This window comes from Lampetra planeri, chromosome 53 (assembly GCF_965212315.1).
Source record: "Lampetra planeri chromosome 53, kcLamPlan1.2.h2, whole genome shotgun sequence".
Lineage (NCBI taxonomy): Eukaryota > Metazoa > Chordata > Hyperoartia > Petromyzontiformes > Petromyzontidae > Lampetra > Lampetra planeri.
The window spans coordinates 1,770,078-1,785,958 of NC_136159.1; the positions used below are offsets into that span (position 1 = coordinate 1,770,078).

The following is a 15,881-nucleotide window of genomic DNA, read 5'->3' on the forward strand; positions in this document are numbered from 1 at the left end:
GGCTGGTCACCCCGTGGTGCCCTTAAAAAACTCAACGTTTAACCTACTCACGCCGGCTTGTGCCCGCCCTCACAGTCGGGCATATTTGCGGAATACACCACACCGCCGTTGACCCTGGCCATTGACCGAGCAACCCAACGTTCCTACCTGCTCCCTCCGCAGGAATGTGTTATACCCACCCACCTACCAATATGATAAACTGTCATGAATTATGGTTGAGATGCAATGTCTCATGAGTAGCTCGTTTGTACACGCATGCTCCAATAGCATGCGTGTTACATCAGTATATTACTTGCATATATTTTTTGTTATAAATCCAAAGTAATCAATACTCGTGCACAATTTGTTGCAAGTAATGAGCATAAAAATCTATTTTAGTGGACAAATGAAAGCATCATCACACACGTAATGGTTATGATCAGGGCTAGTGCTAGAGTCTGGTGGGATTAAGGTTAGGAGGGTGAGAGGCAGTACTAAGGACTTGTTTGCCAATGCGGTTAAGAGGCAAATCTGGAATCTTGTTTAAGTGTGATTAGGTTTAGGTATATGGTGTCATTGGTAAGTGTAATTAGGTTTAGATGTAGCATTAAGGTTTGATAGCTACTGTGGTTGTGGATATTAGTGCGAAGAGCTGGTTGGGTAGCTTATTAGGGTTATGGGTATGACTTCAGTCAGTCTGATTGGCTATTCTGCCTACTCCTCACAGTTCGTGCCTCCTAATCAAACCTTAATATGGCTTCAAAATTGATCAACTTTTCGCTCGGTGTTGGGGGCCACTGTCTCGGCATATGCTGCCGCACCGGACTTGCTCACATAGCCCATAGAGCGTGAAACTCTGCAGCTACTTTCACTGCTGGGGGCGTCATTGGTAGTGGCGCGGGGGCATCATCGGTGGTGGCGTTTGTGGTGGCGCGTCTCCGTGGGTAGTGGCGCGGGGGGAGCGTCAGGCTCGCGAGTGCCGCTCGTGGCTCGCGTCCTCCAGCTGGTAGGCAGGGCGGTGGCTCTCCACGCCGCGGGCGTTGGTATAGCACAGCGATGGGTTCTTTCTCGTGTTCTTGCGGCTGCCCAGCGACGTGTACCTGACGCGGCGACACAACAACGAACGCCGCACAGCGTCCCACCACACCAATCGGCTCAGACCTGCAGAATCATACAACGTAATCTAAACGAAGAACTCTTTTTTATTTTACCAGGGAAGGCCCACTGAGCTATGTAGCTCTTTTTCAGAAGCAACCTGGCCACTAATGATCGGTCACCGAAGTGGCTCATCGTGTGGAAATGTACCGAAGTGGCTCATCGTGTGGAAATTTATAGCAACCAAATACTCATGCTTCTAAATGTGGAGGGAAAAACTGGAGCACCCAGAGAAAAATCCACGTGACCACTAGGAGAACGTGCAACCTCCAAATATACAGCTGGCGTCAGGGTGGGGATTTAACCCACGACCTCCTGTATACCAGGCGAGGAAGTTAAAGCCTGGAATGAGCCCTGATCTTGGAAGCTAAGCGGTACCAAACGATGTGTTGTAAATTGGAGCAAAATAAGATCACGTGTTTAACACAGGATACACCGTTTGCTACTGCATGCATATTTCCATCATGGTCAGGAATTGAACCCAGGTCACTGGGACGATAGTATGAGGTTTCCCAACCAAATGCACCACAATCTCGGTTGCACATGCACACGTTTCCTTTACAGGCTGTAAAGGAAAGTGCTGTTAACAAGTACACACAAATGATGGCATGGCACAGTAGGGCATACGATGGCTGGCACCGTGCCTGGCCACCTTTGCCCAGTGCTGATGTTCACATACTGCGCTCAGTGCTCATTTTAGGTTGTCGCCCTAGGGGAGGCCGTGGACAAATTTAGATACTATCTGCCATTTGCTTTGGTGCACAGTCTGGATTTAAACACAGATAAGCAAGTGTGTAGCACGGTGCATTAACCCAGTGTGCCATGGCTCATCATACAAATGAAATGTGCCCCATATAGCCCGCACAGGCTGTTGGTGCTTGCACATTGCGCCGGGTAATGATCTACCTCGGGGTGGCCCACGACTGGTTCAGCAAATCGCCACTGATGTTAGTCGTCATCGGCAACTAAACTCGGGCAGCCGAGTTCACAAGCGCAATCCACTAACCGTCATGCTGCTGCTCCCCATCAGACTGACATACGCATACACGCACAAACACTACCGGTACGCAACTCCCACGTCAGCAGCAGTGAATGAGCACAGAAAACACGTGGTGTGACTGCCCTATGCAACCGTGCTCATATACGGTGTGAAAGAAGTTCAACGTACATTACTAAATTTATATACGTGGATCTCCGATAAGCATGCAAGGCTCTGTGGGGGTTTCCAATGAAGCTGTTCTCTCAAAATCAGGAGGGGCAAGGTCCTATAGTTTCCATGCCCCTCGCACCTTTGAAACTCCATCCCAAAATCATATCAGGAATGCAAGCGCAGTAGAACCTTAAGTCAAATGTAAAAAGGTATTTGTTTGTATAAGCTTCGTCGTGAGAGGGATTGATTTTCCGATGGTTTTTTTCATTGGGATGCTCTTCAAGAAGAGTTCTGTATTTAATGTCCACGTGTTTTATTTGGATCCCTCCTGTCACCGCAGGGGCTCACCCCTTGTCGTAGAGAATGCAGTAGGGGACAAAGAGGGTCCGCAGGAACGCCCAGATGTCGTGGTAGCTCCAGTCCTGGGAGGACAAGTCATTGTTAATGACAACATTGATTTTATTGATCAATATATTAACACGAATGATAAGAAAAAAAAGATGGTATTAAATTCACGGTTGTTTTCATTCATTTTGGAAACGCAAGTGCTGGGAATTAATGCTTTCAATTTGAAATGCAGGTGGCTGGGTGGTTCAAGCAGTGAACCAACCAACCAACCCAAGTGTGACGAATGAGTGGATGGTTTCAGCTCAGTCACTGATTATGGTGCGACAAAAACAAAAACCCGGACGTAATATTTGGTGCGTCGCTTAACTAGCCGAGGATGAAAAATGTCAGGTTGACGTGTAATTAATTATTTGCAGAGCATACACAAGGTATGCACACCCACCATGCATTTCCCTGGAGCATTATGGGTAAACTCAAACACAAGATGAACTTCGTTTTGTGTCTGCATATATGATTCAAATATAATCTAGTTCAGCCGATTGGAAAGCCAAGTGCAAAGCCAAAAATCCAAGAGCAAATCAAAAAAGTGAACAAGCTGATGCAATGCAAGTTCTATATGAGGTATGCTCTCCATGTGGGAAAAAGAGGCTCATTGAACAGCCTCCAGCAGTAGTTCCTGGAGCTATTCTCCGACACACGGCGATGTTACACTGCTAGCAGTGAGAGCTGCGAACGGAAAAAAAATTTACCCGTAAAAACAAAGTTTTTCACTATAAATCCTTTATATGCGTGGCGGCTAGAGTCCTCTCGTCCTCTGGCTTGAGATGGCTGCCACCTATGGGTCAGATGATTGCCTGCCACCATTAAGCAATTGGTAATTAAATATAATTTATTTTTTCCTAAAAAGTGTAAAATTTTGGAAAAAAATTTCACGAAAATAAATTGTCACGCACAACGAGTCTGTGTGCAAAATGTCAGCTCGATTGGATCACGGGAAGTGGGTTAAAAAACGACCGAAAAATGTGCACGGTCGTAAGCGTGCAAGCAAGCAAGCAAGTGAACTTAATATAAAGGATTTAAAAACACCTTCGCCCCAGGACACCTACATCACATCATCAAATGCAAACGGAAAGAAACTTGTTCTCAGAGACGCAACTTTTGCGTGTGTGCGTGTGCGCGGGCGTGCGAGCGCTCACGAGCAGCGGGTTGATGCGGAGGAGCGGGGGCCACCCGGGGTCGGTGAGGCACACGGACGCCAGCGTGCGGGGCCCCGGGTCCGTGTGCCGCGTCCCCATGAGCACGGCGCGCGAGCGCGGGCGGCAGCGCGCGAACTCGCCGAGCGCAGTCCGCAGGTCGCCCTCGTACACGTGGCTCTTGGCGCCGTACCTGGCCCACGGTGGCGCCGCCGACGCCGGCGAATGAGGCAAACGGTAAAGGTGCAGCCCTGACACCGCTTGCTCGCGGCACTGTTTTGCAGAAGGGCGTGCGCTTAATGGGGGCTCTAAGAAGCCCGGGCCCTTGAGAGAGTATTTGGTCTTCTCATCCAGGAAGAGGTGGGAGTATCCCACGCTTTACCCCACCACACGTGACCTGCCAATCGATTTCCTGCAGTGTACAGGAGAGCTGCGAAAGGGAGATCGTGCGACACCCCTTGCTTTGCCCACTGCTCGAGGAAGGCACCTGTACTGTGCAAGATCTGCGAGCTGAGATGCCCTCGCCAATGGGAGGACATTTGACTTTGGTGCATGGACATTAACAGAAGAAGTGCACCCATTGATTATTCTGGGTGGGCAGAGGCAGTTGGGTAATTAAGAATCTTGCACCATTGTTTCAATTGCCGTGCTGGGAAATTGAATAAAATCAGCGACCTCTTGATTGTAAGAAATTGCGCCTTATATTTCGAAGAATACGGCTGCACGTTTGCAATTGTGGATTTTTAAAGAGTATATTTAATCACTTAATCCATGCAACATTACATGCCTAATATGTGGTGTTGCGGCCAGGCGATGATCTGTTAAAAGTCACTAAAGGTGGCCTAGAGTGAAACCCTCTGTGTGTGTATGGGGCGGTGGAGTGACGGACGGCCATCTCAGGCAGGCGACTCATGGCACGTGGGTCTGTCCCGTGACCTCCTGCCAGCGGGGGTTCGACACTTCACGTGGTCTTAAAGTGTACTTAGCCTGGCACAAGCGACGTGGTGACATCACCGCCACTTAGTGGCGAATGGCGGTTGTTGTTGTTGGAGTGACGGCCACTAGACGCTCACCTTGGGCACGTCTCCTTAATGAACTGCTCCATCTCAGGGAAAGCACCCGGCATCTTAATGTACAAGCAGTGCACGGTGCCCAGCTGCTCCTTATACTTTCTGCTCGACAGACACAGAGAAAGAAACTGATTCATGCCGCGTCACAAATTGCATTCAATTGATATCATAATCACCAGTGCCAATTTAAACGCCAACGATTATAATGCAAAGCATAGAATGGGAGAGCCGGCAAGAGTGGGAGACTGAAAGGGGAGGAAGGAGGAGAGAGCAGAGCAGTGAAGTGGGCAAGAGTCAGCAGGAGAGTAGGCAGACAGACCAACAGCACAATAAGAGTGTGAATGGTCGGATAGGCTGGCAGACGAGACAGAGTGCAGGTGGACAGGCAGGGTGGGCTAGAGAGAGACTGGGTGGGTGGGCTAGAGAGACGGGGTGGGTGGGTTAGATAGAGACTGGGTGGGTGGGTGAGAGAGAGACTGGGTGGGTGGGCTAGAGAGGGACTGGGTGGGTGGGCTAGAGAGAGACTGGGTGGGTGGGCTAGAGAGACGGGGTGGGTGGGTTAGATAGAGACTGGGTGGGTGGGCGAGAGAGAGACTGGGTGGGTGGGCTAGAGAGGGACTGGGTGGGTGGGTTAGAGAGAGACTGGGTGGGCGGGCGAGAGAGAGACTGGGTGGGTGGGCGAGAGAGAGACTGGGTGGGTGGGTGGGCTAGAGAGAGACTGGGTGGGTGAGCTACAGAGAGACTGGGTGGGCTACAGAGAGACTGGGTGGGTGGGCGAGAGAGAGACTGGGTGGGTGGGCGAGAGAGAGACTGGGTGGGTGGGCGAGAGAGAGACTGGGTGGGTGGGTGGGCTAGAGAGAGACTGGGTGGGTGGGCTAGAGAGACGGGGTGGGTGGGTTAGATAGAGACTGGGTGGGTGGGCGAGAGAGAGACTGGGTGGGTGGGCTAGAGAGGGACTGGGTGGGTGGGTTAGAGAGAGACTGGGTGGGCGGGCGAGAGAGAGACTGGGTGGGTGGGCGAGAGAGAGACTGGGTGGGTGGGTGGGCTAGAGAGAGACTGGGTGGGTGAGCTACAGAGAGACTGGGTGGGCTACAGAGAGACTGGGTGGGTGGGCGAGAGAGAGACTGGGTGGGTGGGCGAGAGAGAGACTGGGTGGGTGGGCGAGAGAGAGACTGGGTGGGTGGGTGGGCTAGAGAGAGACTGGGTGGGTGAGCTACAGAGAGACTGGGTGGGCTACAAAGAGACTGGGTGAGTGGGCGAGAGAGAGACTGGGTGGGTGGGCGAGAGAGAGACTGGGTGGGTGGGCTAGAGAGCGACTGGGTGGGCGGGCGAGAGAGAGACTGGGTGGGTGGGTGGGCCAGCGGGCCAGGGAGGCCGAGTAAACCTGGCGGCGGCCGCGTAGAAGAGGTGCAGCAACACGGTGCAGTCCTTGCCGCCGTTGAACGCGACGCAGAGCTCGTCGAGGGAGAAGCGGCCGAGCGCCTCGTCCAGCACGGCGAGCGCCGAGCGCACGCGCTCTCCCAGCGGGGACCCTGACGCCGCGACACCCGCGCACACGCCGGCGTCACACAGCAACGCCAACTCGGCCACCGGCACGTGTCGTCACGGGGTACTGCAAGATCCGGCCGTATCCGTCCGGCGCTCACCGAGCTGCATTGGCTTCCGGTTGCCGAACGAATACAGCGTTATAAGAAAGTGCTCGCCACAAATGAACCACGATCACCTTGCTGATCTCGTCGAGGAGCGTAAATCATCACACAAACTCGAGTCATCCTCGCAGCAGCAGCAGTAGCGGCTTTTGCCCTACCCATCGGACAAAGACGGTCACTGCATCGCGCACTTTCAGATGCGCTTCTGTGGCTGCCTGGAACGTTCTTCCTTCCGATATTAGAAAGCCGCTGGAGATATGCACATTTAAATCTAGATTTAAACTATTTTTTTTAGAACTGATTTTTTGTTTTTAGTTTTTTGTCCTTCCCCTGCACCTCCAATTAGCATGGTTGGCTACGTACAGTGTGAAATAACTTCTTCACACATACATACAACAAAGTTAATGAGCAGGTAGTTGGGTGGGTAACTGTTAGGGCGCCACAGTTGTAAGATGTTAACTACGTCGCCTAGTATACAGGAGGTCGTGGGTTCGATACCGACCCTGACGCCTGCTGTATATTTGGAGTGTGCACGTCTCTCTCCCCGTCGTCGCGTGGATTTCTCTCTGAGTCCTCCGGTTTTTCCCTCCACATGTAAAAACACGCGTTTATATAGAGTATTTGGTGGCGAGAAATTTCTACATGATAAGCCACACTTTGTTGAGCTATCGTTTGTGGCCATGTCGCTTCTGAAACAGAGCTGTAGAGCTCAGTGGGCCTTTCCTGGCAAAATAAAAAATAGTTTTGGTGGATGGAATGAGCAAGCGATCGCGTGAGTCAGTGAGCTGGCGGCGGCGAGCTGGTCACCGGAGCCAGAGAGCTCGTAGACGGCACGGGCGGCGACATGCACCGGCTGCCGCTCCATCCGCACCACGGAGCCCGCCGGGAGCCGCTCCTCCAGGAAGCGGAACGCCGTGTCCACGGCGCCCTCCGACTCGCCGTCCAGGGTCAGCTGCAGGCACACGCCGTCGTCAATGATCGTCATCGATACCGATCAACGTCACCGTTATTGTCGTCGTCAGTATGAAGAACCCCTATTGCCAAAGTTACATTTCTGCATGGGGTTGGTTAACCACCATAATCTTCCACGAAGCTCATAGTCCACCCTAAACAGCACCCGCACAAACCATGGCAGATGCGGATACCTGATGCACAAATGGAAAATTCTCCAGTGTGCAACTGTGGTGATCCAGAACAGACCGTACAACATATAACGACGCAATGCCCGATCCACAAATACAAAGGAGATGTCACAGCGATACACTCCGCTGCTCCTGATGCGGTTGTCTGGCTTGACCGCCTGAATTTGAAATTGTTGCTCTGCATCTACATCAGCCATGCGAAAGAATATCACCATAATCACCGTCACCAGCGTAATTACCACCACCACCAATCATTATCGTCATCATCACAATTACCATCATTACCAACACTGTCATCAGAAATGCATGCATTCATACATATGTAGTGGTTCAACTCGGAGGCAGTAATTCTTGGAGGCACTACTTTTATTATACTCACAATCTCCCTTCAGGGGCCTAGGCTACATACAACCTAGCCTATACACAACACTAGCCATCTAACACCGATGCGCTGACCAGTACAGCCAACAACCGTACAGCAGCGCAATATCAAGCGACTGCGGCGACTAAGAGAAGAATGGTGACGACGACGACGATGGACTTGAGCAGCACGACAGGGATCCCACTTACAGTCGACAGCCCCGAGGTCCCCTACAAGGGCCCCTCTTATACTGTCACATGGCCTGGCTCCGCCCCCAGCCACGCCCCCTTTCTAGAACCTACCAGCGAGTATTTGGTGTGCTCCTTCTGTGATCTTTCCCCTCAATCCCCCTCTGGTGTCTAGCCTGGCCTGCGGACGTCAGGGCTGACGTAAGCCGCAGATCCTCTTCCCTGCCAGCAGCCAGCGCGATGCAGCTACATTACTATCCTATGCCACTACACATACAGCTTAAATAAATGCATACACACTAACACACACACACCAGTAACAACAGCCGCCGTTTGCACTAAGTGGCGGTAATATCACCACAGCGCTTGAGCCAAGCTAGATGCACTTTGGGGCCACGTGATGTGTCGAAGGCTCGCTGTCAGGTTACAGGACAGACCCAGGGTGTTTTGGGTTAATAAACACACACTCTCACACGTAAATACATGTTTTCCCACTCATAATCTCAGAGAGACAGACGCTCAAACACACAATCTCACACACAAAGACCTCCCGTATAGTCTGAACAGACTGTTGGAGCAAGTGCTGTTAGCGAGCACCAATGAAGGCCAGCACAGCACACGAGGGGGTAGGTGGCCAGCACCACGCCTGACCACCTTTGTCTCCCCAGTGTTGATGTTCAAACACCACACCAGGTACTCATTTGAGGCTAAGTCGATTCAATTTCCCAACACAATTGAAACAATGGTGCAGCATTCTTATTTACCCCACTGCCTCTGCCCACCCAGAAGCATTATGTTAATGTCCATCCACCAAAGTCAAATGTTAAACTTCTTTCGCACCGTACGTAGCCACAGCTTACCGAGACAGCAATGCGCGGTAGAGATTCTTTGAGCATGATTTTGCGTTTCTTAAATTACTATTTACATTACATGGCAACCGTGCTAATCGGAGGTGCGGGAGAATGACCGGCAGATGCACCACCAGTGCCCCCCTACTGTGCCAACTCGCGGCGCTTCAGCCACCCCGGCACCGCAAAACACGCGCGCGCCTCCGCCCTGCACACCTACCTTGACGCGATAGTAGTTGCACAGCCAGTCCGGGTAGGAGCCGAGCTGCACGGCCGGCCGAAAGCGAGCATCGGCCTCGTTGAGCACGCTCGCGATGGACACCTCGTCGGCGTTCACCAGCATCTCGCGCGAGTGCTCCGTCGCCATGGGCGTCCCGGCACCCACCACCGCCACCAGCAGGTCCTCCACCCCCACGAACGCTCTCTCAAGCAGCGTGGGGATGCCCGGGAACAGGAAGACGTTGCGCACGCTCACCTGCGCCTCCGCACACAGCGCAGTGACGACGATGACGGCGACGATGACGGCAAAGGCGACGGCTCTCCCCAAGTCCCATGGCTCAACGGGGTTTGTCATTCAGAAAGCTATCGGAAGTGAAGCGACGTCGTAAAGTCACCGGAAGGACACGAAAAGTACAATTACAATAAAACCTTGGACTATGACCTTGAGTGGTACAGGGAAAACTGAATGTTAAATGTGGGTAAAACATGATTATGGAAAGTTATTTTTTGCCCTAAAAAGCATGTATTTCAGGCTGTGTGTCTATGGTTCTAGCTCATGGCTCGAGCTCATGGCTCTCCATGAAAGTCTACTTAAGACTATGTATCTCTAGGTAATCCTATACTCGACACTCCTGATCCTATGCTTATCCGCATGACAAGCCACTTCGTTAGGCTATCATTTGTGGCTAGGTCGCTTCTGAAAAAAAGCTAGACAGCTCAGTGGGCCTTACTTGGTAAAATAAAAACAGCTAGTTAGCCCTGGCCTCAGTAGTGCTGGTACCTGCTCATAGTTACCGGGCAGTGTGTCTACTCTACCTGTAGATGTGCCACCGTGCCAGCGTGCGTGCGTGCGCGCACCACAGGGAACCTGAAGCGCTCCCCCGTCTTCTTGTCGATGCCGTAGTTGAGCGTCGCAGTCGAAGGCACGGTCGCCAGCTTCATTCGCGCGTCACCGGTCTCCGCCTCGCCAAACACGGTGCGGCAGAGCGCCACCAGCTCAGGGTTTGGCACCAGCGTGTCCCCGAAGGCCCGGGCCACGGCCTAGGGCGTCCACGCAGGAGAGCGCAACCACAGCGACAACACGAAACACAAATGTAACCAACCGGGCAGTCGGACATGCCCGGCACATGGTGCGTCTCCCGAATACTTTACAATGTTTAACTTACTCAAGTCTTCGATGCAGTCACTGATCTAAGAGTATGCTTATATGCCATACAGCATCTCCTCACCTCTCCGACACGGCCATTATGACCCCCCCCCCCCCCGCATCCAAAGCCACCGGGCCTCACACCTCGAAGGTGACGTCGTCGTGCGTCGGTCCGACCCCTCCGCAGGCGATGACCAGCGAGTGGCGCCCGGCGAGGAGCGCCAACTCATCAGCCAGCGCCGGCACCGAGTCGCCCAGCACCGAGATGCGCTCCACCCGCACGCCCAGAGCTCGCAGTCGCGTGCACATGAAGTGCGAGTTGGTGTCCGGGGTCCGTCCTTTCAGGATCTCGTCTCCCACCACGAGGATGGCCACGGTGCGCGACGGCGGCGGTCGCGGTGGTGGTGCCGCGCCGGTTCCTTCGGGGCCCGACGTGACGGGAGACGCCGGTTCCCCCGTGGGCACGGCATGGCTCATCTGCCTGGCGAGGACTCGGAGTCTGTGAATGCAACGGGTCGGGCATGGTGGAGGTCACATGCAGTGAACAAACCCGCACGGCGTGTTGCTGCTCATACTCTCTTCCTTTCGATATTTGGAAGCCACTGGAGCTAATAAGCACTTTTAAATCTCGATTGAAAACTCATTTCTTGAGAACTGCTTTGTTGTCCTTCCCCGAGCGCCTCCGATTAACACGGTTGGCTACGTACGGTGCGAAAGAAGTTCAACATACGGTGTACATCCTCCAGTAAGTGCACTGCAACGATTCATCGATTTACAACCAATTCTCACGGTCAGGAAAAACGCACAGCACAATGCTTCTGAGCATACAGATTACCAAATGATTATTAGAGGGCCCGTAATACAATCCGGCAGGTGTGTGTCCATATGTTTGTATAACTTTATTGAGACACACGTGGGATGTGCGCACATTCGGGGGCGCTGCATCTTACGTGACCAAACCTTCAGTTTCAGTTTCATTAATTGGTAGAGCCCTGTGAACCATTCGGCTCTTGAATCGGGTGCAACCGCAACAAACAAAAACATGAACAAGAAAACATCTTAAAGTGACTATGCGCAAACATTCAAACCTTCGTCCAAGTGGGGGCGGACAGTAACCGGTGACGACGAATATAAACCAAGTTCATGGAAATAAACAACACAGTGTTATATTCTTGGTTCTTTCGGTAAAGTCACATAGAAGTGAAACAAAAAAGTAATAAAAAAAATATAGGTGTGAAATCATACGTGATGGTGATTGCTTGTGTTGCAGTCGAAACGTCGTGAGAATTTGTATTGTTTAATATTTTAATTTTATTGTTTCCCTTGTACGTGACTTTACCGAAAGAACCAAGAATATGAATCCCTGCAGTCACGAAAGCTTTAAATCAAATTTTAAAAACACGTGTTGATACGAAACGCCGTTTACACACTGTTGACAACGCGAGCGAAGCATCGGGAGAGAAGGGGGAATGGGGACTGCGTTTCCCCTGTCCACAGCGTTTCCTGTAGTCTCTTAGCGCGCGTTCAATCGACAGCCGCCGACGCCGCCGCCTCTACGAGACGAGAGCTTCAGCTGAGTTCACGGTGCCCGGATTCGCTCACCCGTTGAGAAGAGGGCGATTGAAAACAACGAGGGAGGGAAGGGAGAGAGGTGTGTTCTGTACAAGTGGAGCACTCGTGATTTGAAGTTTTAATCTAGATTTGAAGTTTTAATCTAGATTTGAAGTTTTCGTGACTGCAGGGATCCATACTCTTTGGTTCTTTCGGTAAAGTCACGTAGGTAGAAAATAAAATAAAACATTAAAGTGGAGCACTGAAAACCCGCAGTGGAAGCTCCACGTTCGTATGACAGGGGCCAGTACGTCCATTAAAAAAAAACCGCCAGCGTACGGCACACCTCAGACCATCGCAACTTGTGAACGAAATCACTTTCGTTGCGTGCAGTGTAACGATGATTTACATTTGGGTGAAGTTGTTTTTATGTTTAAACTGAACGCGGCCTCGCCTGGATAGGCCGAGGCTTCATCATTCGAGCAGCCCGCTGATCTGGATTTGAAGAGACAAAATTAAAAGTGCGTCAAAAATTACGACGATTAATGTGTTGTATTACCTGGAGCCGCTACGTCCAAGGGAATAGAACAGACTCGTCATCTGGCGACAATGACATGAAGTGTGATGTGTTTTTAAATGTTCTCACGCTAAGATTGCATTCGAGGGTTGCGGCCCTAAAAGTCTCCCCGCTGAAACAATTCGAGTTTTTTTTGTTCCGGATCATTGGGGCCTGGCTCGTACAGCGTGGTCCAGATGTATTGTGACCCTCCCCCCAGATATTTGTGACGGTGTGTGACGAGGGGGGGGGGGGATAAATGTGACGTCACATCAAAATGCGCAACTTTAAATAAATATCGACAACACGTTCTACTTAATTAAATATACTTTTTAATAAATGTTTTCTCCTACAACATCAGAGCGCAGCGCCACATTAAATACACACTACAATGACAATAGTTTAAAGCGATTTGAAGCATGTTTTATTTTTTTTGGGGGGGGGGGGGCAGAGCTTTGTGACGTCATATTTGAGGGGGGTCTGACTTTTTGTGACGTCGTGTGACGAAGGGGGGGGGGTCAAAAATCTTCTAAAATCGCGTGACGTCATTTATTAACTGCCCCTTATATTTTGATTTAAAGCTTTCGTGACTGCAGGGATTCATATTCTTGGTTCTTTCGGTAAAGTCACGTAGAAGGGAAATAATAAAATAATATATATTTTAACATAAATATGGCCCTAATATGTTTGTAAGTACGGTTCATTTACTGCCTTTTCCAAGCTTGGGAATTGATGCAATTTGAACTTATATACTTTATTTTATTTAAGGGACGCCACGGTGATAATATGTTAACTACCTCGCCTGGTACGCAGGTGGTCGTGGGTTCGATCCCGACCCTGATGTCTGCTGTATATTTGGAGTTTGCGTGTCTCTCTCTCCCCGTGGTCGCGTGGATTTCTCCTCCGGGTCCTCTGGGTATTTCCATCCACATTTAGAAACATTCATTGAGATCATTGAGATTAATTTTCTGCTATAAATGTCCAAATGATAAGGCCACTTTAATGAGCTGTCATTTGTGGCCAGGTCGCTTCTGAACAACAAGTTAACACCTCAGTGACCTTTGCCTGGGAGGATGGGGTTGGTTAATTTGCATGTGTTTCGGCCGGATCGAGGGGGCTAAACGGGCGCGGCACGGGCTAGAGAAGAGATGGAGTGATGTGGTACAGGAGGACGTGGAGCTGAGTGGACTTGCCGATGACTGGTACCAGCGGTGTCAAGATCGGCCTCAGTGGAGGAGGCTCGTGAAGGACGCTACTGGGCAGTTGGAGGCAGTCGCCCTCCAACAACAACGGAGGGCGGAGGAGCGACGCTCACAACAACGAGCGGAGCGCCGGGTGGCTAAAGCACAGCAAGTTGGCACAGTAGGGGGCACAGGTGGTGCATCAGCCAGTCATCTCGGTCATCTCGGTCAGTCGACCCGTGGCACCTGGGTCTGCCCCGTGACCTCCTGCCAGCGGGCGTTCGACACTTCACGTGGCCTCAGGGTGCACATGGCCTGGCACAAGCGTCGTGGTGACGTCACCGCCACTTAGTGGCGAATGGCGGTTGTTGTTGTTGTTTACCTTGTACTTTCCACTCCTATCGTAATTTTGTATTTTGTTGTTGCAACGTTCTCACCCCATGCCCCTACTTGACGTCTGTGAAAAAGAGCCGTATAGCTCATTGGATCCCTACGATATAAATAGAGATTCTCATTCTCACTGCGACGCGTCCCACCTCATGTCGACCTCAACAGCTCGCACGACTTCACGAACCTGCCAGGTGCCCTGCAGACCACGTGCTCCCATCTCCAGTCTCTCGGTGCGATCCCGAGCGCGCTTATTTTTTTGCCCACTTTGCTCCAGGTTTTTTGAAAACCTACAAACTGGCCCGATTTATGTCTGAGAGCCTGCTTCCATTCACGGGCAAGACCACATCAGTAGTACCTAATTCAGCTCACTTGGTTTCTCTAATCAAGGAAATCTCACGGTCTCCAGATGATTTGCTTGTCAGCTTCGATGTAGTCTCTCTGTTCACCAAGGTACCTGTACCTGACACCATAGCAATCATTGAAGACTTGGTCCAACAGGGACTGAATCCTAATGTACCAAATTTGGTGAGGCACTGCCGTACCAACACTTACTTCGTCTGGAATGGTACATTCCAGATGTTTGCATGGAGAAATTTGAAACATGCCATCCTGACATCCACCCTATATCCTTCCCTGTGGAAGAGATACGTAGATGACACTTTCGTCATTTGGTCACATGGCCAGCCAGCACTGAACCAGTTTTTCAACCACATCAATTCCATACACCCACCATCAAATTCACCGTGGAAGTGGAAAATGATGGCAAGCTACCATTCCTGGATTCCTATCTAAAGCCTGACTCCCACCACCATCCGGCCCAGAAGAATTCCCCCATAGGGCCCGCTGCATCTCCGACCAGCGCCACCTAGCCAGTGAACTGGAGCACATACACCAAGCCCTCAAGATGAATGGATACTCAGACTGCACAATCCGCAAAGCTGTAGTCCCAACCATGGGGAGACAACAATTTGAGGACCCAATCAAAACCATCACCTTGCCATACATAGCAGGTGTTACCAATTTGTTTCCTAAAATCTTAAACAAACACAAGATCCAGGTCCGATTCAATACAGTACACAAAATCCGTGATTTGATTCCATCTGTGAAGGATGTCAATACCCTGGTGTCTACAAACTAAGTTGTGTCTGCAGCAGCAGTTACATTGGGGAAACGAAACGACATGTCTCGGACCGTGTTCGCGAACACAAGGCAGATTTGAAACACGGCAGAACAAATACCTCTGCAGTGACTGATCATTGTTATAACGCAGTGGCCTCACACGATATTGCTTTTTTCTGAGACCAAGGTACTCTGCAAACCTTCGGGCTACCATCAAAGATTTGTCCATGAAGCCATCCAGATATATACAATTTTAACCCGAAAGATGGGTATAGTCTGAGCAATCATTGGAAGGAAGTTATTTACCAAGCAAAGTCGTAACTTGCTGTGATGCTTCTATCCTTCCCTGCCGTTTGGCTGTTATCGCCGACTCTCTAAGTTCCATTGCCCTGTTGGGTGCCTCTACATTTACGGGCTGGATCTCACTAATATGGCCACCTCTGCTCCCTTAGTCTCGATGTATCAATGGTTATGGCTGCTGTGTGATGGGCTGTGTGTCTCACTGGCGCGACCACCGTTGCGGTAGTTCTCTTGCATGGACGCGCTTGCCTCTCAGCGCAGTTGGCAGCGCCGCAGCTTGTGTTACACAGACATGACAATAACTTGCTAATCCCCTTAATCTCCCTGCCTAATCT

At 51.0% G+C, this 15,881-nt stretch overlaps 1 protein-coding gene across 1 annotated transcript; it reads right to left on the reverse strand.

Annotated features, from left to right (window-relative positions):
• Positions 1 to 12,708, reverse strand: LOC144734790 (FAD synthase-like). Its single transcript, XM_078617169.1, has 10 exons — positions 12,560 to 12,708; positions 10,594 to 10,948; positions 10,161 to 10,343; positions 9,304 to 9,558; positions 7,352 to 7,496; positions 6,280 to 6,427; positions 4,899 to 4,997; positions 3,829 to 4,018; positions 2,633 to 2,706; positions 1 to 1,079 (listed from the first exon to the last, which is right to left on the reverse strand). Exons 1-10 carry the CDS (start codon positions 12,598 to 12,600, stop codon positions 944 to 946), a joined length of 1,626 nt encoding a protein of 541 aa, XP_078473295.1. The 5' UTR covers positions 12,601 to 12,708; the 3' UTR covers positions 1 to 943.
• Positions 12,709 to 15,881: the final 3,173 nt, after the last annotated feature.